This window comes from Rhinoraja longicauda, chromosome 16 (assembly GCF_053455715.1).
Source record: "Rhinoraja longicauda isolate Sanriku21f chromosome 16, sRhiLon1.1, whole genome shotgun sequence".
NCBI lineage: Eukaryota > Metazoa > Chordata > Chondrichthyes > Rajiformes > Arhynchobatidae > Rhinoraja > Rhinoraja longicauda.
In genome coordinates, this window is record NC_135968.1 from 28,090,307 (window position 1) to 28,106,559 (window position 16,253).

Sequence of the window (16,253 nt, forward strand, 5' to 3'; positions counted from 1 at the left end):
CCGCCAAGCTTCGCAGAGAGTTCTTCACTCATAGGCTGGTGTGCAAGGCCCCATCGGACGCCAAATATCCTTTGCACCACCTCACCCAGGATTCACAGCAACTGGGACCTCAACACCTGTCATCTCGTCACCCTTTCTCCCGTCATGCAGCGACTCTCTGTGACTCCGGTTTCAACATACTAGGAGCGTGGAGAACCAGCTGGGAACAGACATCGCGACTTCCTCAATTCACTGACGCACCGAACACCACAGCTCCACCCGGCTCGGACATGCCCCGCAAAGAGTGGGTCGCCCTGAACCGGCTCCGCACAGGGGTCGGCCGGTTCGATGCCAGCATGCATCGTTGGGGGTTGCGTCCATCAGCAGCCTGCATGTGTGGAGCAGACCAGCAAACAGCGCAGCACGTCATTTTCGACTGCGCTGTCCTCGGTCCCCCTGGTGGAGGGGTAGAACTCACGGCCCTCGACAACAGCACATTGCACTGGCTACAGTGCCTGGAGGGAGTTACATAAGTTCTGCTGCCTCAAACGCAAGAAGTGGGCCAAAGGGCCTATTTCCGTGCTGTATCTCTAAACCAAACTAAAAACTAAATTGCTGAATGTTTCCAATCATTGGTCTTTTTATTTCAGATTTCTAGCAACAGCAGTTTTGTTTTTCTTATTTTCATATCTCTGTTTGCATTGGATTCCATTTTACAGAAGCTAAGAAAACATTATGCAATACTATTAGTCAATTACTAGTATGGGAATATAACTTCTGTCTTTCTCACGCCCTATATTAACCCTTGTACATCCTTTGGCAATTTTCTACTCATGTTTGGATCACAATAGGAATCTGATGGAACATCAGTAGGTCTTTCTCAACGAGAACAGTAGATTACTTAATGGGAAAAAAGCCAAGTCAGAGAGACAACTCGATTTTTTATTGTGTAACAAAGTATTAATATTGGGAAGTACTATCCCCTTCCCATTCCCATATTGACCTATCTGTCCTGGGTCTCCTCTATTGTCAGAGTGAGGCCACAGGCAAAGTGGAGGAACAACACTTCATATTCAACTGGGTAGCTTACAACCCAAGGGTATGAATGTTGAATTCTCCAACTTTAGGTAGCCTCTAACAACACCCCCTTCACCCTCCCCTTTCTCACCCCCATCCCCTCCAATTTCTTCTACCCCCTACACCCCCCCCACCCCCCCCCCCCGTGCCCCACCTGGATTTGCATCCATTTCTCCCTTCCCCCTCCACCCACATTCCTTCCTCCGGCTTTTGTCTCACTTCCTCTGGTTTTAATCTCTGGCCTTTGTTCCAACCATCTGCCTATCAACCCCCTCCCCTCCCCTCCCCCACCTGTGTTCATCTATTACCCATCACGCTTTCTCCTGCCTCTCCTTTCTCCCAGCTTTCTCCCTCCCACCCAATCCTAACAATCCCTTACAATCAGTCTGAAGAAGGATTCCGACCCGAAACGTCACCTATCCATACTCTGCAGAGATGCTGCCTGACCCGCTAGGTTACTCCAGCAATTTAGATGAAATTAATCCTATTAAGATGCACAGCATATTTTAATTGTAAACATTACATGTAACCCCAACCTCTAATGGCCAAACAATAATCCACTCTGAGGGCAAAGAGTTACTTTTCTTAACCTAAATCAATGCAGTTTAGTAATCTCATAGTCATACAGTGTGGAAATAGGCCCTTTAGCCCAACTTGCCCATGCCAACCAACATGCCCCACCTACACTAATCCCACCCTCCCGCGATTGGCCAATATCCTTCCAAACGTATCTTATCCATGTTCCTGTCTAAATATTTCTCAAAAGTTGCATTAATACCTGCCTCAACTACCTCCTCAGGCAGGCCATTCCATACACCCACTGCCATTTATGTAAAAAGGTTACCCCTCAGGTTCCTATTAAATCTTTCCCCCCTCACCTTAAACATATGTCCTCTGGTTCTCGTTTACCCTTTTCTGGGCAAAAGGTTATGTGCGTTTACTCAATCGTAAATTCATAAGTTATAGAAGCAGAATTAGGCCATTTGGCCCAACAAGTTTTCTCAGCCATTCAATCATGGCTGATCGATCTTTCCCTCTCAAACCCATTCTCTTGCCTTCTCCCCATAATCCGGTAATCAAGAATCTGTCAATCTCCACCATAAAAATATCAATTGACAGCCTCCACAGCCTTCTGTGGTAATGAATTCCAAATCTATTCCTCTTACACGTCTGTAAGATCATCTCTCATCCTCCTACCCCCAAAACAGTGGATTGTTACAAAAATGATACAATACCTGTTACATCATCGAAATTCTTATTATTAATAATAATGCATTTTCCTAGTCTTTTGAAGTTCATATTATACAGGAATGTGGGTGCTATAATCCGTGTGTGACGATCAGATATTTCAGGATCCTGCCCTTGTTCATCTTTTGTTTTTTTCTTGCTGTATGGAAAACAGAAAAAAAAATTACAATCCATGAAATGTACCATCCTTACTTTCAAAATAATGCTTTCCAGGCTAAAAGGGATAGGAGTAGAATTAGGCTATTTGGCCCATCAAGTCTACTTTGCCTTTCAATCAGGGCTGATCTATCTCTTCCTCCTAATCCCATTCTCCTGCCTTCTCCCCAAAACCTGACACCTGTACTAATCAAGCATCTAGCTATGTATCTCTGCCTTAAAAATACCCACTGGCGGTTTCCACAGCCTTCTGTGGCAAATAATTCAACAGATTCACCACCGTCTGACTAAAGACATTTCTCCTCATGTCCTTCCTAAAAGAACATCCTTTACTTATCATATCATATCATATCATATATATACAGCCGGAAACAGGCCTTTTCGGCCCTCCAAGTCCGTGCCGCCCAGCGATCCCCGTACATTAACACTATCCTACACCCACTAGGGACAATTTTTACATTTACCCAGCCAATTAACCTACAAACCTGTACGTCTTTGGAGTGTGGGAGGAAACCGAAGATCTCGGAGAAAACCCACGCAGGTCACGGGAAGAACGTACAAACTCCTTACAGTGCAGCACCCGTAGTCAGGATCGAACCTGAGTCTCCGGCGCTGCATTCGCTGTAAAGCAGCAACTCTACCGCTGCGCTACCGTGCCGCCCTATGCATTCTGAGGCTATGACCTCTAGTCCTATACTCTCCCACTGGTGGAAACGGGCGGCAATGACAAATGTTGGAAGGTATAATTCGGCACGGTGGCACAGCGGTAGAGTTGCTGCCTTACAGCGAATGCAGCGCCGGAGACTCAGGTTCGATCCTGACTACGGGCACCGTCTGTACAGAGTTTGTACGTTCTCCCCGTGACCTGCGTGGGTTTTCTCCGAGATCTTCGGTTTCCTTCCACACTCAAAGACGTACAGGTATGTAGGTTAATTGACTGGGTAATATGTAAAAATTGTCCCTAGTGTGTGTAGGATAGTGTTAGTGTGCGGGGATCGCTGGGCGGCGCGGACTCGGTGGGCCGAAGGGCCTGTTTCCGCACTGTATCTCTAAAAATCTAAAAACATCATCTTGAATACTAATTGACTTTGTGTGACAGATATTTAGCTGCCCTGTGGGAAATACATTGAGCACTCCCCATTTCAAAACTCCAATTGCCACACCCTGGCAGTCGAGAATGCTTAATAGCTGCTCAGCAGTTTCCTTATAAAAGGCAAGATTATGTGGATCAAAGAAACCACAAGACAATAACTGGCATAACTTTCTAGAATATTGTTGTTTTTTTAAACTACTTTGAAAACATTGCATTGAATTTGAACTTTCCTGCCGATGTACTTGGAGATTGCATTGGCAGAAGAATAACCTGGGACAATTACAAATGTTGGAGTAACTCAGTGAGTCAGGCGGCATCTCTAGAGAAATGGAATAGGTGATGTTTTGGGTCGAGACCCTTCTTCAGACTGAGAGTCAAGGGAGAAGAAGTGGTCTCGACCGGAAACATAGAAAATAGGTGCAGGTGGAGGCCATTTGGTCCTTCAGGCAAGCACCGCCATTCATTGTGATCATGGCTGATCATCTACAATCAGTAACCTGTGCCTGCCTTCTCCTCATATCCCTTGATTCCTAGAGCCCCTAGAGCTCTATCTCTCTTTTAAATTCATCCAGTGAATTGGCCTCTACTGCCTTCTGTGGCAGAGAATTCCACAAATTCACAACTCTGGGTGAAAAAGTTTCTTCTCACCTCAGTTTTAAATGGCCTCCCCTTTATTCTTAGACCATGTCCACTGGTTCTGGACTCCCCCAACATTGGGAACATTTTTCCTGCATCTAGCTTGTCCAGTCCTTTTATAATTTTTTACATCTCTATAAGATCCCCTCTCATCCTTCTAAATTCCAGTGAATACAAGTCCAGTCTTTCCAATCTTTCCTCATATGACAGTCCCTCCATCTCAGGGCTTAACCTCGTGAACCTACGCTGCACTGCCTCAATAGCAAGGACGTCCTTCCTCAAATTTGGAGACCAAAACTGCACACAATACTCCAGATGTGGTCTCACCAGGGCCCTATACAACTGCAGAAGGACTTCTTTGCTCCTGTACTCAAATCCTCTCGTTCTGAAGGCCAACATGCCATTAGCTTTCTTCACTGCCTGCTGTACCTGCACGCTTACTTTCAGTGACTGGTGTACAAGGACACCAAGGTCTCGTTGAACTTACCCTTTACCTAATCTGATACCATTGAGATAATAATCTGCCTTCTTATTTTTGCCGCCAAACAGCAACAAAGTTGATGTTGGCTCATCACAGCTTTGCAATACTCTGGCCCCAGATAAAAAGAGAGATGAGCATAAATCTTTTGAATGTTTCCAGCTACCCCAAGGATGGCATGATGGTGCAGCGGTAGAGTTGCTGCCTTACAGCGCCAGAGACCCGTGTTCGATCCTGACTATGGGTACTGTCCGCATGGAGTTTGTACTCTCTCCCTGTGACTGCGTGAGTTTTCTCCGAGTGCTCCGGTTTCCTCCCCAACTCCAAAGGCGTAAAGGTTTGTAGGTTAATTGGCTTCGGTGAAGATCGTAAATTGTCCCTATTGCATAGGATAGTGTTAGTGTAGGGGGTGATCGCTGGTTGGTGCAGACTCAGTGGGCCGAGTGGGCCTGTTTCCACGCTGTATCTCTGAACTAAACTCCAGGTAAACTGCTATGATCAATTTCCACTACAGCTTTGGATCGTGAACTGGGTTTATGATTTATCTGGCTTTGTTCTGATGTGCCTGCCATGAATGCAATCATAATAGAGTATTCTTGCAGATAATGAAGACAGTATCAGTCTACTCCTAAAGTGCAGCTTTCTTCCAATATATTCTTCCTCCTAATCCCATTCTCCTGCCTTCTCCCCAAAACCTGACACCTGTACTAATCAAGCATCTAGCTATGTATCTCTGCCTTAAAAATACCCACTGGCGGTTTCCACAGCCTTCTGTGGCAAAGAATTCAACAGATTCACCACCGTCTGACTAAAGACATTTCTCCTCGTGTCCTTCCTAAAAGAACATCCTTTACTTCTGAGGCTATGACCTCTAGTCCTAGACTCTCCCACTGGTGGAAACGGGCGGCAATGACAAATGTTGGAAGGTATAATTCGGCACGGTGGCACAGCGGTAGAGTTGCTGCCTTACAGCGAATGCAGCGCCGGAGACTCAGGTTCGATCCTGACTACGGGCACCGTCTGTACAGAGTTTGTACGTTCTCCCCGTGACCTGCGTGGGTTTTCTCCGAGATCTTCGGTTTCCTTCCACACTCAAAGACGTACAGGTATGTAGGTTAATTGACTGGGTAATATGTAAAAATTGTCCCTAGTGTGTGTAGGATAGTGTTAGTGTGCGGGGATCGCTGGGCGGCGCGGACTCGGTGGGCCGAAGGGCCTGTTTCCGCACTGTATCTCTAAAAATCTAAAAACATCATCTTGAATACTAATTGACTTTGTGTGACAGATATTTAGCTGCCCTGTGGGAAATACATTGAGCACTCCCCATTTCAAAACTCCAATTGCCACACCCTGGCAGTCGAGAATGCTTAATAGCTGCTCAGCAGTTTCCTTATAAAAGGCAAGATTATGTGGATCAAAGAAACCACAAGACAATAACTGGCATAACTTTCTAGAATATTGTTGTTTTTTTAAACTACTTTGAAAACATTGCATTGAATTTGAACTTTCCTGCCGATGTACTTGGAGATTGCATTGGCAGAAGAATAACCTGGGACAATTACAAATGTTGGAGTAACTCAGTGAGTCAGGCGGCATCTCTAGAGAAATGGAATAGGTGATGTTTTGGGTCGAGACCCTTCTTCAGACTGAGAGTCAAGGGAGAAGAAGTGGTCTCGACCGGAAACATAGAAAATAGGTGCAGGTGGAGGCCATTTGGTCCTTCAGGCAAGCACCGCCATTCATTGTGATCATGGCTGATCATCTACAATCAGTAACCTGTGCCTGCCTTCTCCTCATATCCCTTGATTCCTAGAGCCCCTAGAGCTCTATCTCTCTTTTAAATTCATCCAGTGAATTGGCCTCTACTGCCTTCTGTGGCAGAGAATTCCACAAATTCACAACTCTCTGGGTGAAAAAGTTTCTTCTCACCTCAGTTTTAAATGGCCTCCCCTTTATTCTTAGACCATGTCCACTGGTTCTGGACTCCCCCAACATTGGGAACATTTTTCCTGCATCTAGCTTGTCCAGTCCTTTTATAATTTTTTACATCTCTATAAGATCCCCTCTCATCCTTCTAAATTCCAGTGAATACAAGTCCAGTCTTTCCAATCTTTCCTCATATGACAGTCCCTCCATCTCAGGGATTAACCTCGTGAACCTACGCTGCACTGCCTCAATAGCAAGGACGTCCTTCCTCAAATTGGGAGACCAAAACTGCACACAATACTCCAGATGTGGTCTCACCAGGGCCCTATACAACTGCAGAAGGACTTCTTTGCTCCTGTACTCAAATCCTCTCGTTCTGAAGGCCAACATGCCATTAGCTTTCTTCACTGCCTGCTGTACCTGCACGCTTACTTTCAGTGACTGGTGTACAAGGACACCAAGGTCTCGTTGAACTTACCCTTTACCTAATCTGATACCATTGAGATAATAATCTGCCTTCTTATTTTTGCCGCCAAACAGCAACAAAGTTGATGTTGGCTCATCACAGCTTTGCAATACTCTGGCCCCAGATAAAAAGAGAGATGAGCATAAATCTTTTGAATGTTTCCAGCTACCCCAAGGATGGCATGATGGTGCAGCGGTAGAGTTGCTGCCTTACAGCGCCAGAGACCCGTGTTCGATCCTGACTATGGGTACTGTCCGCATGGAGTTTGTACTCTCTCCCTGTGACTGCGTGAGTTTTCTCCGAGTGCTCCGGTTTCCTCCCCAACTCCAAAGGCGTAAAGGTTTGTAGGTTAATTGGCTTCGGTGAAGATCGTAAATTGTCCCTATTGCATAGGATAGTGTTAGTGTAGGGGGTGATCGCTGGTTGGTGCAGACTCAGTGGGCCGAGTGGGCCTGTTTCCACGCTGTATCTCTGAACTAAACTCCAGGTAAACTGCTATGATCAATTTCCACTACAGCTTTGGATCGTGAACTGGGTTTATGATTTATCTGGCTTTGTTCTGATGTGCCTGCCATGAATGCAATCATAATAGAGTATTCTTGCAGATAATGAAGACAGTATCAGTCTACTCCTAAAGTGCAGCTTTCTTCCAATATATTAAAAAATGAAAGAATAATTGCTGATAACGAAAAACTTGGTGAAAAGAGACTTCAAATTTTCGTCGGGCTGTAGGTTACCCCTGAAATGGACCTCCCTCTTGGTAAGATCACGCAAGAGGTTGCTGACATTCAGATTGCTACATTAAATCACAAATTTTAGTCAGAAAGTAGAGCCATAAATAACAGATTCTTAATAGGAACAACAAAGTTAAAGGATTCAAATAGTTTCTCCTCAAGTTGACTGCACATAACAGGGAGCAGTGAAGAAATGTCTGCTCTTCTTGGAGAAAAGGTGGGCCGAAGGGACTGTTTTCATGCTGTATCCCTAAAGTCTAAATTATTGGCAATGGTTGAATGAGATTGGGTAAGTCATGGAAAGGTTTACATGTACTTGGGCTTAGGTTAGATTTTAGCTTGACGCGGGAACACAATTCTCAGGCACATGTTCAATATGGCCGTTTCATTACAAGAAGAATGTGATGGAAATGGAAAGAGTACATACTTATTAGATGTTGAGAGGACTAAAGGATGTTACTATCAAGGGAAGATTGGCCAGACTGGATTTTTAACTTTGGAAAACAAAACGTTACTCAAAAAAGTATTTAATTAGGCGCATAAAACTGAGAGTGATAGCAGGCTCTTCAAAGTCATCAGGTCATAAATGAAAGGAGCAGAATTAGGCCATTCGGCCCATCAAGTCTACTCTGCCATTCAATCATGGCTGTTCTATTTCTCCCTCCGAACCGTATTCCCCTGCCTTCTCCGCATAACCTCTGATACCTGTACTAATCAAGAATCTATCCATCTCTGCCTTAAAAATATCCATTGACGGCCTCCACAGCCTTCTGCGGCAAAGAATTCCACAGATTCACCTCCCTCTGACTAAAGAAATTTCAAACCAAAGTCCATCCCATCCGTCAGGTATCCATTTGTGCAAATCCCATGCTATTCTGCTCACTGGTTCTGCCGCTCATCTATACATTAGGGGTAATTTGCAGTTGCTACTTAACCTACCAACGTGAATGATTTGGGGGAGAGACGGAACTTACTGCCCATATCAAAAGGGAAATACATGTAAGGTATTTGACAAAAAGCAAAACTGGAACATTGAAGAAGGAAAGTGAAAGAATCACCAGAGGACGGCGGGGGTGTGCAACTCTGTCTAAAATGCAAGGACCCCAATCACATTTACAAAGCGACCGGAGAACCATAGCTATTAAATTGCTGGGCCCTCTACCTGTGTTAAACATTTCTGCGATTTTATGGAAAAAATATGATCCAAACATTTCAGCATTTAATACTCAAACAATGTAAACATTTACCTGTTTTTTTCACAAAGGGGAAAATGAAAAAGTTGATTTTATTTAAAACGGATTAATTACAAAGCATGATGGACGAGACTATTGAGGACTCTTCTAAGCACCAGCTTGACACTTCCATGTGAATATTTGGACTTGTTTTCCCCTAAAACTATAATGTTTTGCTTTTGTCCAATTTAGCTGGTGTAAACCAAGAGTATTCAAATTTTAGCCACATTTTTTTGCATTTGTGTTTGTAAAAAAGTTAAGATATTTTATTTTTTCTCCAAATAGAGCCCAAATCCAAAATGCTTGGGGCTGGTATCCCAGTGGGAAGTTTCCCCTTGGATCACAATGGTGCAAGCAGGGTGTTGCCCTGTACATTGAAGCGGCACAGTGGCGCAGCGGTAGAGCTGCTGCCTTACAGCACTTGCAACGCCGGAGACCCGGGTTCAATCCTGACTACGGGCGCTATCTGTACGGAGATTGTACGTTCTCCCCGTGACCACGTGGGTTTTCTCCGAGATCTTCGGTTTCCTCCCACACTCCAAAGACATACAGGTATGTAGATATATTGGCCTGGTAAATGTAAAAATTGCCTCTGGTGTGTGCTGTGAGTGGCGCGGACCCGGTGGGCTGAAGGGCCTGTTTCTGCGCTTTATCTCGAAACTAAATTAAACTAAACTAGACAGCACGAGGAAGCCAGTGGTGTCAGAACAATGGAATATCTGTTCCACATGCAGAACTGTACTGTCAAAGTTCTCCAACAATTTAGTAGAGGTGCGCAAATTACTATATTGATTACTCAGACTTATGTCTCAGCAGCATTACCAGTTCAACTTTTTGCACAGTTACCAATTATACTTAAAGATAACCCCACAAAGTGCTCGAGTAACTCAGCGGGTCAGGAAGCATCCCTGGAGAACATGGATAGGTGACGTTTCAGGTCAATACTCTTCCTCAGGCTGTTTTCTGTCTGAGACCAGTTTGGGTCGGAACCCTTCTTCAGGTTAATTCCAGTCTGAACAAGGGTCCCAAACCTAAACGTCACCTATCAATGCTCTCCAAAGATGCTGCCTGACCCACTGAGTTTTTCGAGCACTTTGTGTCTTTCTTTTAAACCAGCAACAGCAGTTCCTTGTTTCTACATTTTGCTGCTAATTATGCCATTTATGTTCTAATTAGGATTAAAGAACATGCATCAAGCAATATTACTTATTTAGCATTAACGTAAAGGAAATAGAAACATAGAAAATAGGTACAGGAGTAGGTCATTCGGCCCTTTGAGCCTACAATAGATAAACAAATATTTTAAAAAAGATAATAACACTTGAATGATCAACTTTCAACTGGCATGTAAAAATTAATTCAACACAAAACACTTGGAAAGAATTAAAGACAAATAGGTTTAGAGGAGAAATGAGGTCTGTTTTCCAAACTATGACTTGGGTTCTATTCTAAGGAAATATACCTGGATGCACCGCTGGGGTGTTTGAAGTTAGAGAAGTCAATATTCATACTGCTGGGGTGCCAGCGGTATGAACATTGACTTCTCTAACTTCAAGTAACCCTTGCTTTCCCTCTCTCTCCATCTCTCCCCCTTCGCAATTCTCCAGCCAGTCCGACTGTCTCGGAGAACATTTTATCTCTGTTTGCTTTGTTGTTACCTTCTCCCAACTAACAATGATCTATTCTATATTTTCCATGATCTCCATCCCCTTTGTCCTGGTTTCACACCTGACACTTCCTTATCTATGTATCTCCCTCTCCCCAGACATCAGTCTAAAGAAGGGTCTCGACCCGAAAAGTCACCCATTCCTTCTCTCCAGAGATGCTGCCTGTCCCGCTGAGTTACTCCAGCATTTTGTGTCTATCTATAGTTTACCAAGCAGCAGTGAGACTTGGACAAGGTATCACAGGGACATCAAGGCATTAGCATATACCATTAATACTGTCGCTGCAGAATCCTCCATATCTACTGGAAGGACAGTTGGACAAACATCTGTAACCAATATCCCCAGCATTGGGCTCATAAATACACTCGGTCAGCTCCACTGGGTGGAACATGCTTTTGTCTGTACCGAAAGGAACTGCAGAATCTACTTTATACTGAAGATAGACACAGAGTGCCAGAGTAACTCAGCTGGTCAAGCAGCAGATCTGATGAAAACGGATGATGGGTGACGTTTCGGGTTAGGACCCTTCTTCAGACTCAGTCATATATCAGCAGGCAAAAACATGTGGGTGATGTTTCGGGTCAGGACCCTTCTTCAGACTCAGTCTAAAGAAGGATGCTGACCCAAAACATCACCCACATGTTTTTGCCTGATGATATCAGACTCCTGAAACAGAGACTCATGGAAGTGCAAGAAAAACGGCACATCCCCACCGATTCCTGGGAATCCCTGGCCCGGCCCATGATTGTTCAAAGTGAAGGAGGAACATTTGGGATGTTAGGGAGCATGCAGAAGCTTAGGGTGAATCAGGAAGAAGGCAAAAGAGCTTGCTGGCTCGAAGGGCCAAATGGCCTCCTCCCGCACCTATTTTCTATGTTTCTAAAACGGAAACATCCAGGACCAGGAACAGCTTCTTCCCGACAGCCATCAGGCTATTAAACACTACAACCTCAAATGAGCTCTGAACTACATAGACTTGGGGGCATTGGTTTTGTCTTTTTAGATTATTATTGTTTGTTTTTATGTGTATGAAGGTGTGTGTGTATGTAGGTGCATGTGTGTGTGTGTGTGTATATATATATATATATATATATATATATACACATATATATATATATATATATATATATATATATACACACATATATATATATATATATATATATATACACCCACACACATATTTGTGTGTGTATATGTATGTAAGTATGTGTGTATATGTGTATATAAACACACACTGAACTTTTTTTCGCCTTTATTATATTGTTTACAGTGTCCTATGTTATATTTTCTGTTGTTCTGCAAGTAAGAACTTCATCGTTATATCTGGGACATATGACAATAAATCACTCTTGAAGGAGTGCACTACCTTGTAAGTTATCCATTCGCCTGACCCGCCAGGCATCTCCTGTGAGTCTGCTGGCTCCACGTCAGCCTTATCAATCACCTGGGAACCTTGACAACCAGAGTGGAAGCATGTTATCATCAATCCCAAGGGACCACCTGAGAAGATGATGACATTGCATTCCAGCATTTAATAAAACGGCTTTAAAATAAATTCTATTGTTTGAAAATATTCACTGCCTTAAAGTGGTATATTTTCACTTGTTTACATAGTCACGCTACTGTTTGAACACATTTATTAATATAATTTAATGTTATAGAGCCGTAGAATCTTCTTGCCCAAACAGGTCCTTCCGCCCACAGGATCCGTTTTCACGCTGTATCTCGAAACTGAAGTAAAGTAAATAGTTAACTATGTTTATACAAATAACATTCAGTTAAATTCAGTGCCTTTCAATGAACTTGAGGATGTCAGCGTTAGGAAGCATTGCTTCCAGCAACAGGCAGATCATTAAAGTATATTTCATTGGTTGTCTTTTTGGGAGTAGCACAGTCAGGGGGAGAGGCTAAAAGGTTTGCTTAATAGAAGTTCCTCCAGCAGTTTTTTTTTTTACTCAAGACTCCAGCATCTGCAGTCTCCTAGGTCTCCTTTTGTTTCTCTTTCTCTCCCTCTCTGGCGCTTCCATGCCAACAACCATGTTCCCAATCAATACTCTCCTACTACTGTGTTCTCCTCTGTAAAAAAATAAAGTCAAGGGTACTTTCCATTTGTACATCATTCATTGGGATCTTCCAGAGAAATGTAGGGCGATGCAGTAAATGACTAACGGAGGGGAGGATACATTTTGTGAATCTTTCAAATTCCAAATCTACTTTGCCTCCCATTGATAAGATGCAGCAGTACACCTGAGAGCGGTTTTAGTTGGCATAACATGTGTTGATCTGTGCCAGTATTTCCATCGGTACTTTCCCAGCTAGTGAAATATTTGCATATGGGTGGATAAATGTTTCCTGCATTTAGCAAGGAGTCATCAAGCAGTATCTGTGTGCCCATTTACTCAGATGCATGAAAGTAGTTTTGTTAGACTTGTTACAGGCAATTGTGAGCATTCTTTTGTGTTTCGTGTAGAAACAAAGAACTGCAGATACTGGTTAATACACAAAAGGCCACAACGTTCTGGAGTATCGCAATGAAGGTGTGTGTGTATGTAGGTGCATGTGTGTGTGTGTGTGTATATATACCCTGCTGAACTAAAATGCCTGTGATGCAGTTTTATTGAAGGGGATGAGCAGTATCCAGTATAAACAATGTGGTCTAGCAGGTACATGCTGGAGCAGGCAGACTGGTACCTGCATTACCAAATTTTACTTGACCATCAAAGTGCAGACTCTTTACCTCTGTCCAGTTCAACGATATACTAAAATACAAGCGGCAGGGTGGCGCAGCGGTAGAACAGCTGTCTCACAGCGCCAGAGACCCAGGTTCGATCCTGACTGTGGGTGGTGTCCATATGGAGTTTGTATATTCTCCCTGTGACCATGTGGGTTTTCTCTGGGTGCTCCGGTTTCCTCCCACATTCCAAAGGCGTGCAGGTTTGTAGGTTAGTTGGCTTCTGTAAATTGTCCCTAGTATGTAGGATAGAAGCGGTGTACGAGCGATGCAGTCGGCGTGGACTCGGTGGGCCGAAGGGCCTGTTTCTACGCTGTATCTGTAAACTAGACTAAACTAAACAAGCCATCTTTTTGCAGTTTATTGGCTGGTTGGTTTTCCTGTTGCATGGAATTCTGCAGCTGTCAAGGGGCAGACTGCATGGGACGTGCTGTTAGGTGAGAACATATCAGGCTGATGTTCTCCTCAAAACCAAGCAATGCCATTGTAGGATCTCCTCACAGACTGGATGCTTAACTGGACCGTGAAGCCATGACGAGAAAAACATTGTCAGTGGCTCCCAAACGACTGTGTCAGGGGAATTTTGCCCATTTAGCTCCTTTTACGAAGGACTTGGTGGTATTTGTAGGCACATGGAACTGCAGATGCTGGGTTCTTGAACAAAAGATACAAAATGCTGAAGGAACTCAGCGGGTCAGGCAACTTCTCTGGAGGACATGGGTAGGCGGCAATTAGGGTTGGGACCCTTCCTCAAATTGATTCTAATCGGGCAGGACAGAGGGGAGGAAGCTGGAAAAGAGGAGGAGGTGGGACAAAGCCAAGCAAGTGATAGGTGGATACAAGTGTAATTTTAAACTAAACTAAAGGTGAGGGAGGTTGATTGGCAGATGGGTGGGCAAAGGCCAGAGATGAAAAGGCGACAAAAGGCTGTGTGACAAGGAGAGAAGATGCATGAAATGTGAGGCCAGAGGAAGGGATATGTGGAAGACAATGGGAGGGAAGGGGGGTGGGATAGTGGGAGATATGGAGGCAGATCTAGGTGGCGCAAGGGGGGGAGAAAAGGGGGGAAGAAAAAAGGTTGGGGTGTTATCGCTGAGTTACTTAAAGAATTCAAAGTTCATATCTTTGGGTTGTAAGCTGCTCATATATCCTTTGTTGCAAAGCAGGTGTGCAACCAAAGGCAAAGCTTCATTCAGGATATAGCTTGTCACCCTGGCACCTTTGTTCTGTGGCAGTCATCTGAACCAGCTTTGATTGCTGTGTGAGACCACTGGTGCGAATGATAGGAAATAATCTTTGAAAATGCATTTGTTGACCTGGATAAATTGGGTGACGTTCTTGTAGCAGTGCATCTGGATCTTCAGCGTGTACCTCCTGGCATCGGCCCAAGAAGCTACAAACTTTCACTGTGTTCTGGGTGAACACATGCTGACACCTACAGATATCAGGCACCATTCTTCATTTTCATGCTTTCAGCACAGTTTCTGAAGAAGGAAGTGGCTGCTCTCTTCCATACTCAGTCTGAAGAACGGTCCCAACGGCAGGGAAGAGAAAAGACATTCTGGCCTTCCATCACAGTGAGGAGGGACTGGAGGAGACTCACTGTGATGGATGTTTCTTTTGTTTGGTGTTAGTGTATGATTGTGTGTGTTATTGCATTTTTATTGATTATTCTTATTGATCTTAGTGTTTCAACTGCGGGTAATGTTTCATTTCACTACACATTTATGTGTATGTGACAAATAAACGACTATTGACTATTGACCCGAAACCTCATCTGTCCATTTCCTCCACAGTTGCTGCCTGACCCGCTGAGTTCTTCTGGGATTTTGTGTTTTGTTCTTCCATACTGCATTATTCTTCCCTGCTCAGCACATTGCCTTCATTTGTAGAATGCTTGACCAGGACACTCAGTGGCACACCGGTAGAGTTGCTGCCTTACAGCACCAGAGACCCGGGTTTGATCCTGACTATGGGTGCTGTCTATACGGAGCTCGTACGTTCCTCCCGTGACTGCGTGGGTTTTCTCCAAGTGCTCCGGTTTCCTCCCACACTCCAAAGACGTGCAGGTTAATTGGTTATTTGGAGCTTATTTGTAGGTTAATTGGCTTCTGTAAAATTGTAAATTGTTCCTAGTGTGTAGGATAGTGCTAGTGCACGAGGTGATCATTGGTCGGTGCAGACTCGGTGGATCGAAAGGCCTGTTTCCATGCTGTGTCTCTAAAGTAATCATAATTCTCCCATCTTTTCATGTACGTAGGCTGAACCCCTGATAGGCAGGCTTGCCAGAACCCCACCAAACATCGATCAATTGCTTTTCACAATCTCAGAACCCCTGTTTCCTAAAGAATTTAATTGCTCATTATGTTTTCCCAGGAAATTTCCAATTTTGCTCCATACACCCTGTCCTGCAAGGTTCTTTAGTTCTTTTGATTATCCATTTTGCTGTTTAGTTATTAGTTTAGTTTAGAGAGACAGCAGGAAAATTGGCCCTTGGGCTCACAGAGTCTGCACCGACCAGCGATCCCTGCACACTTACACTATCCTACTCACACTAGCAATTTGTAATTTTACCGAAGCCAATTCACCTACAAACTTGTACGTCTTTGGAGTGTGGGAGGAAACCAAAGATCTCGGAGAAAACCCACGTAGGTCATGGAGAGAACATACAAACTCCGTACAGACAAGCAGCCGTAGTTGGGATCGAACCAGGGTCTCTGGTGCTGTAAGCACCGTAACGCAGCAACTTTACTGCTAGACCACCATGCTGCCTTATTGGTTGCGGAGTGAAAGCCATTGAACAAGAGTTGGAAGCTGTAGCTATGTA

General features: G+C 44.1%; 1 protein-coding gene across 1 annotated transcript in view; it reads right to left on the reverse strand.

Moving 5' to 3' along the window:
• casp7 (caspase 7, apoptosis-related cysteine peptidase) overlaps nucleotides 1-16,253 on the reverse strand; it is a 49,896-nt gene that overhangs the window by 14,465 nt on the left and 19,178 nt on the right. Inside the window, exon 3 of the mRNA XM_078413471.1 lies at nucleotides 2,292-2,443. Coding sequence (XP_078269597.1) covers nucleotides 2,292-2,443 — 152 coding nt within the window. The remainder of the gene's footprint in view (nucleotides 1-2,291; nucleotides 2,444-16,253) is intronic.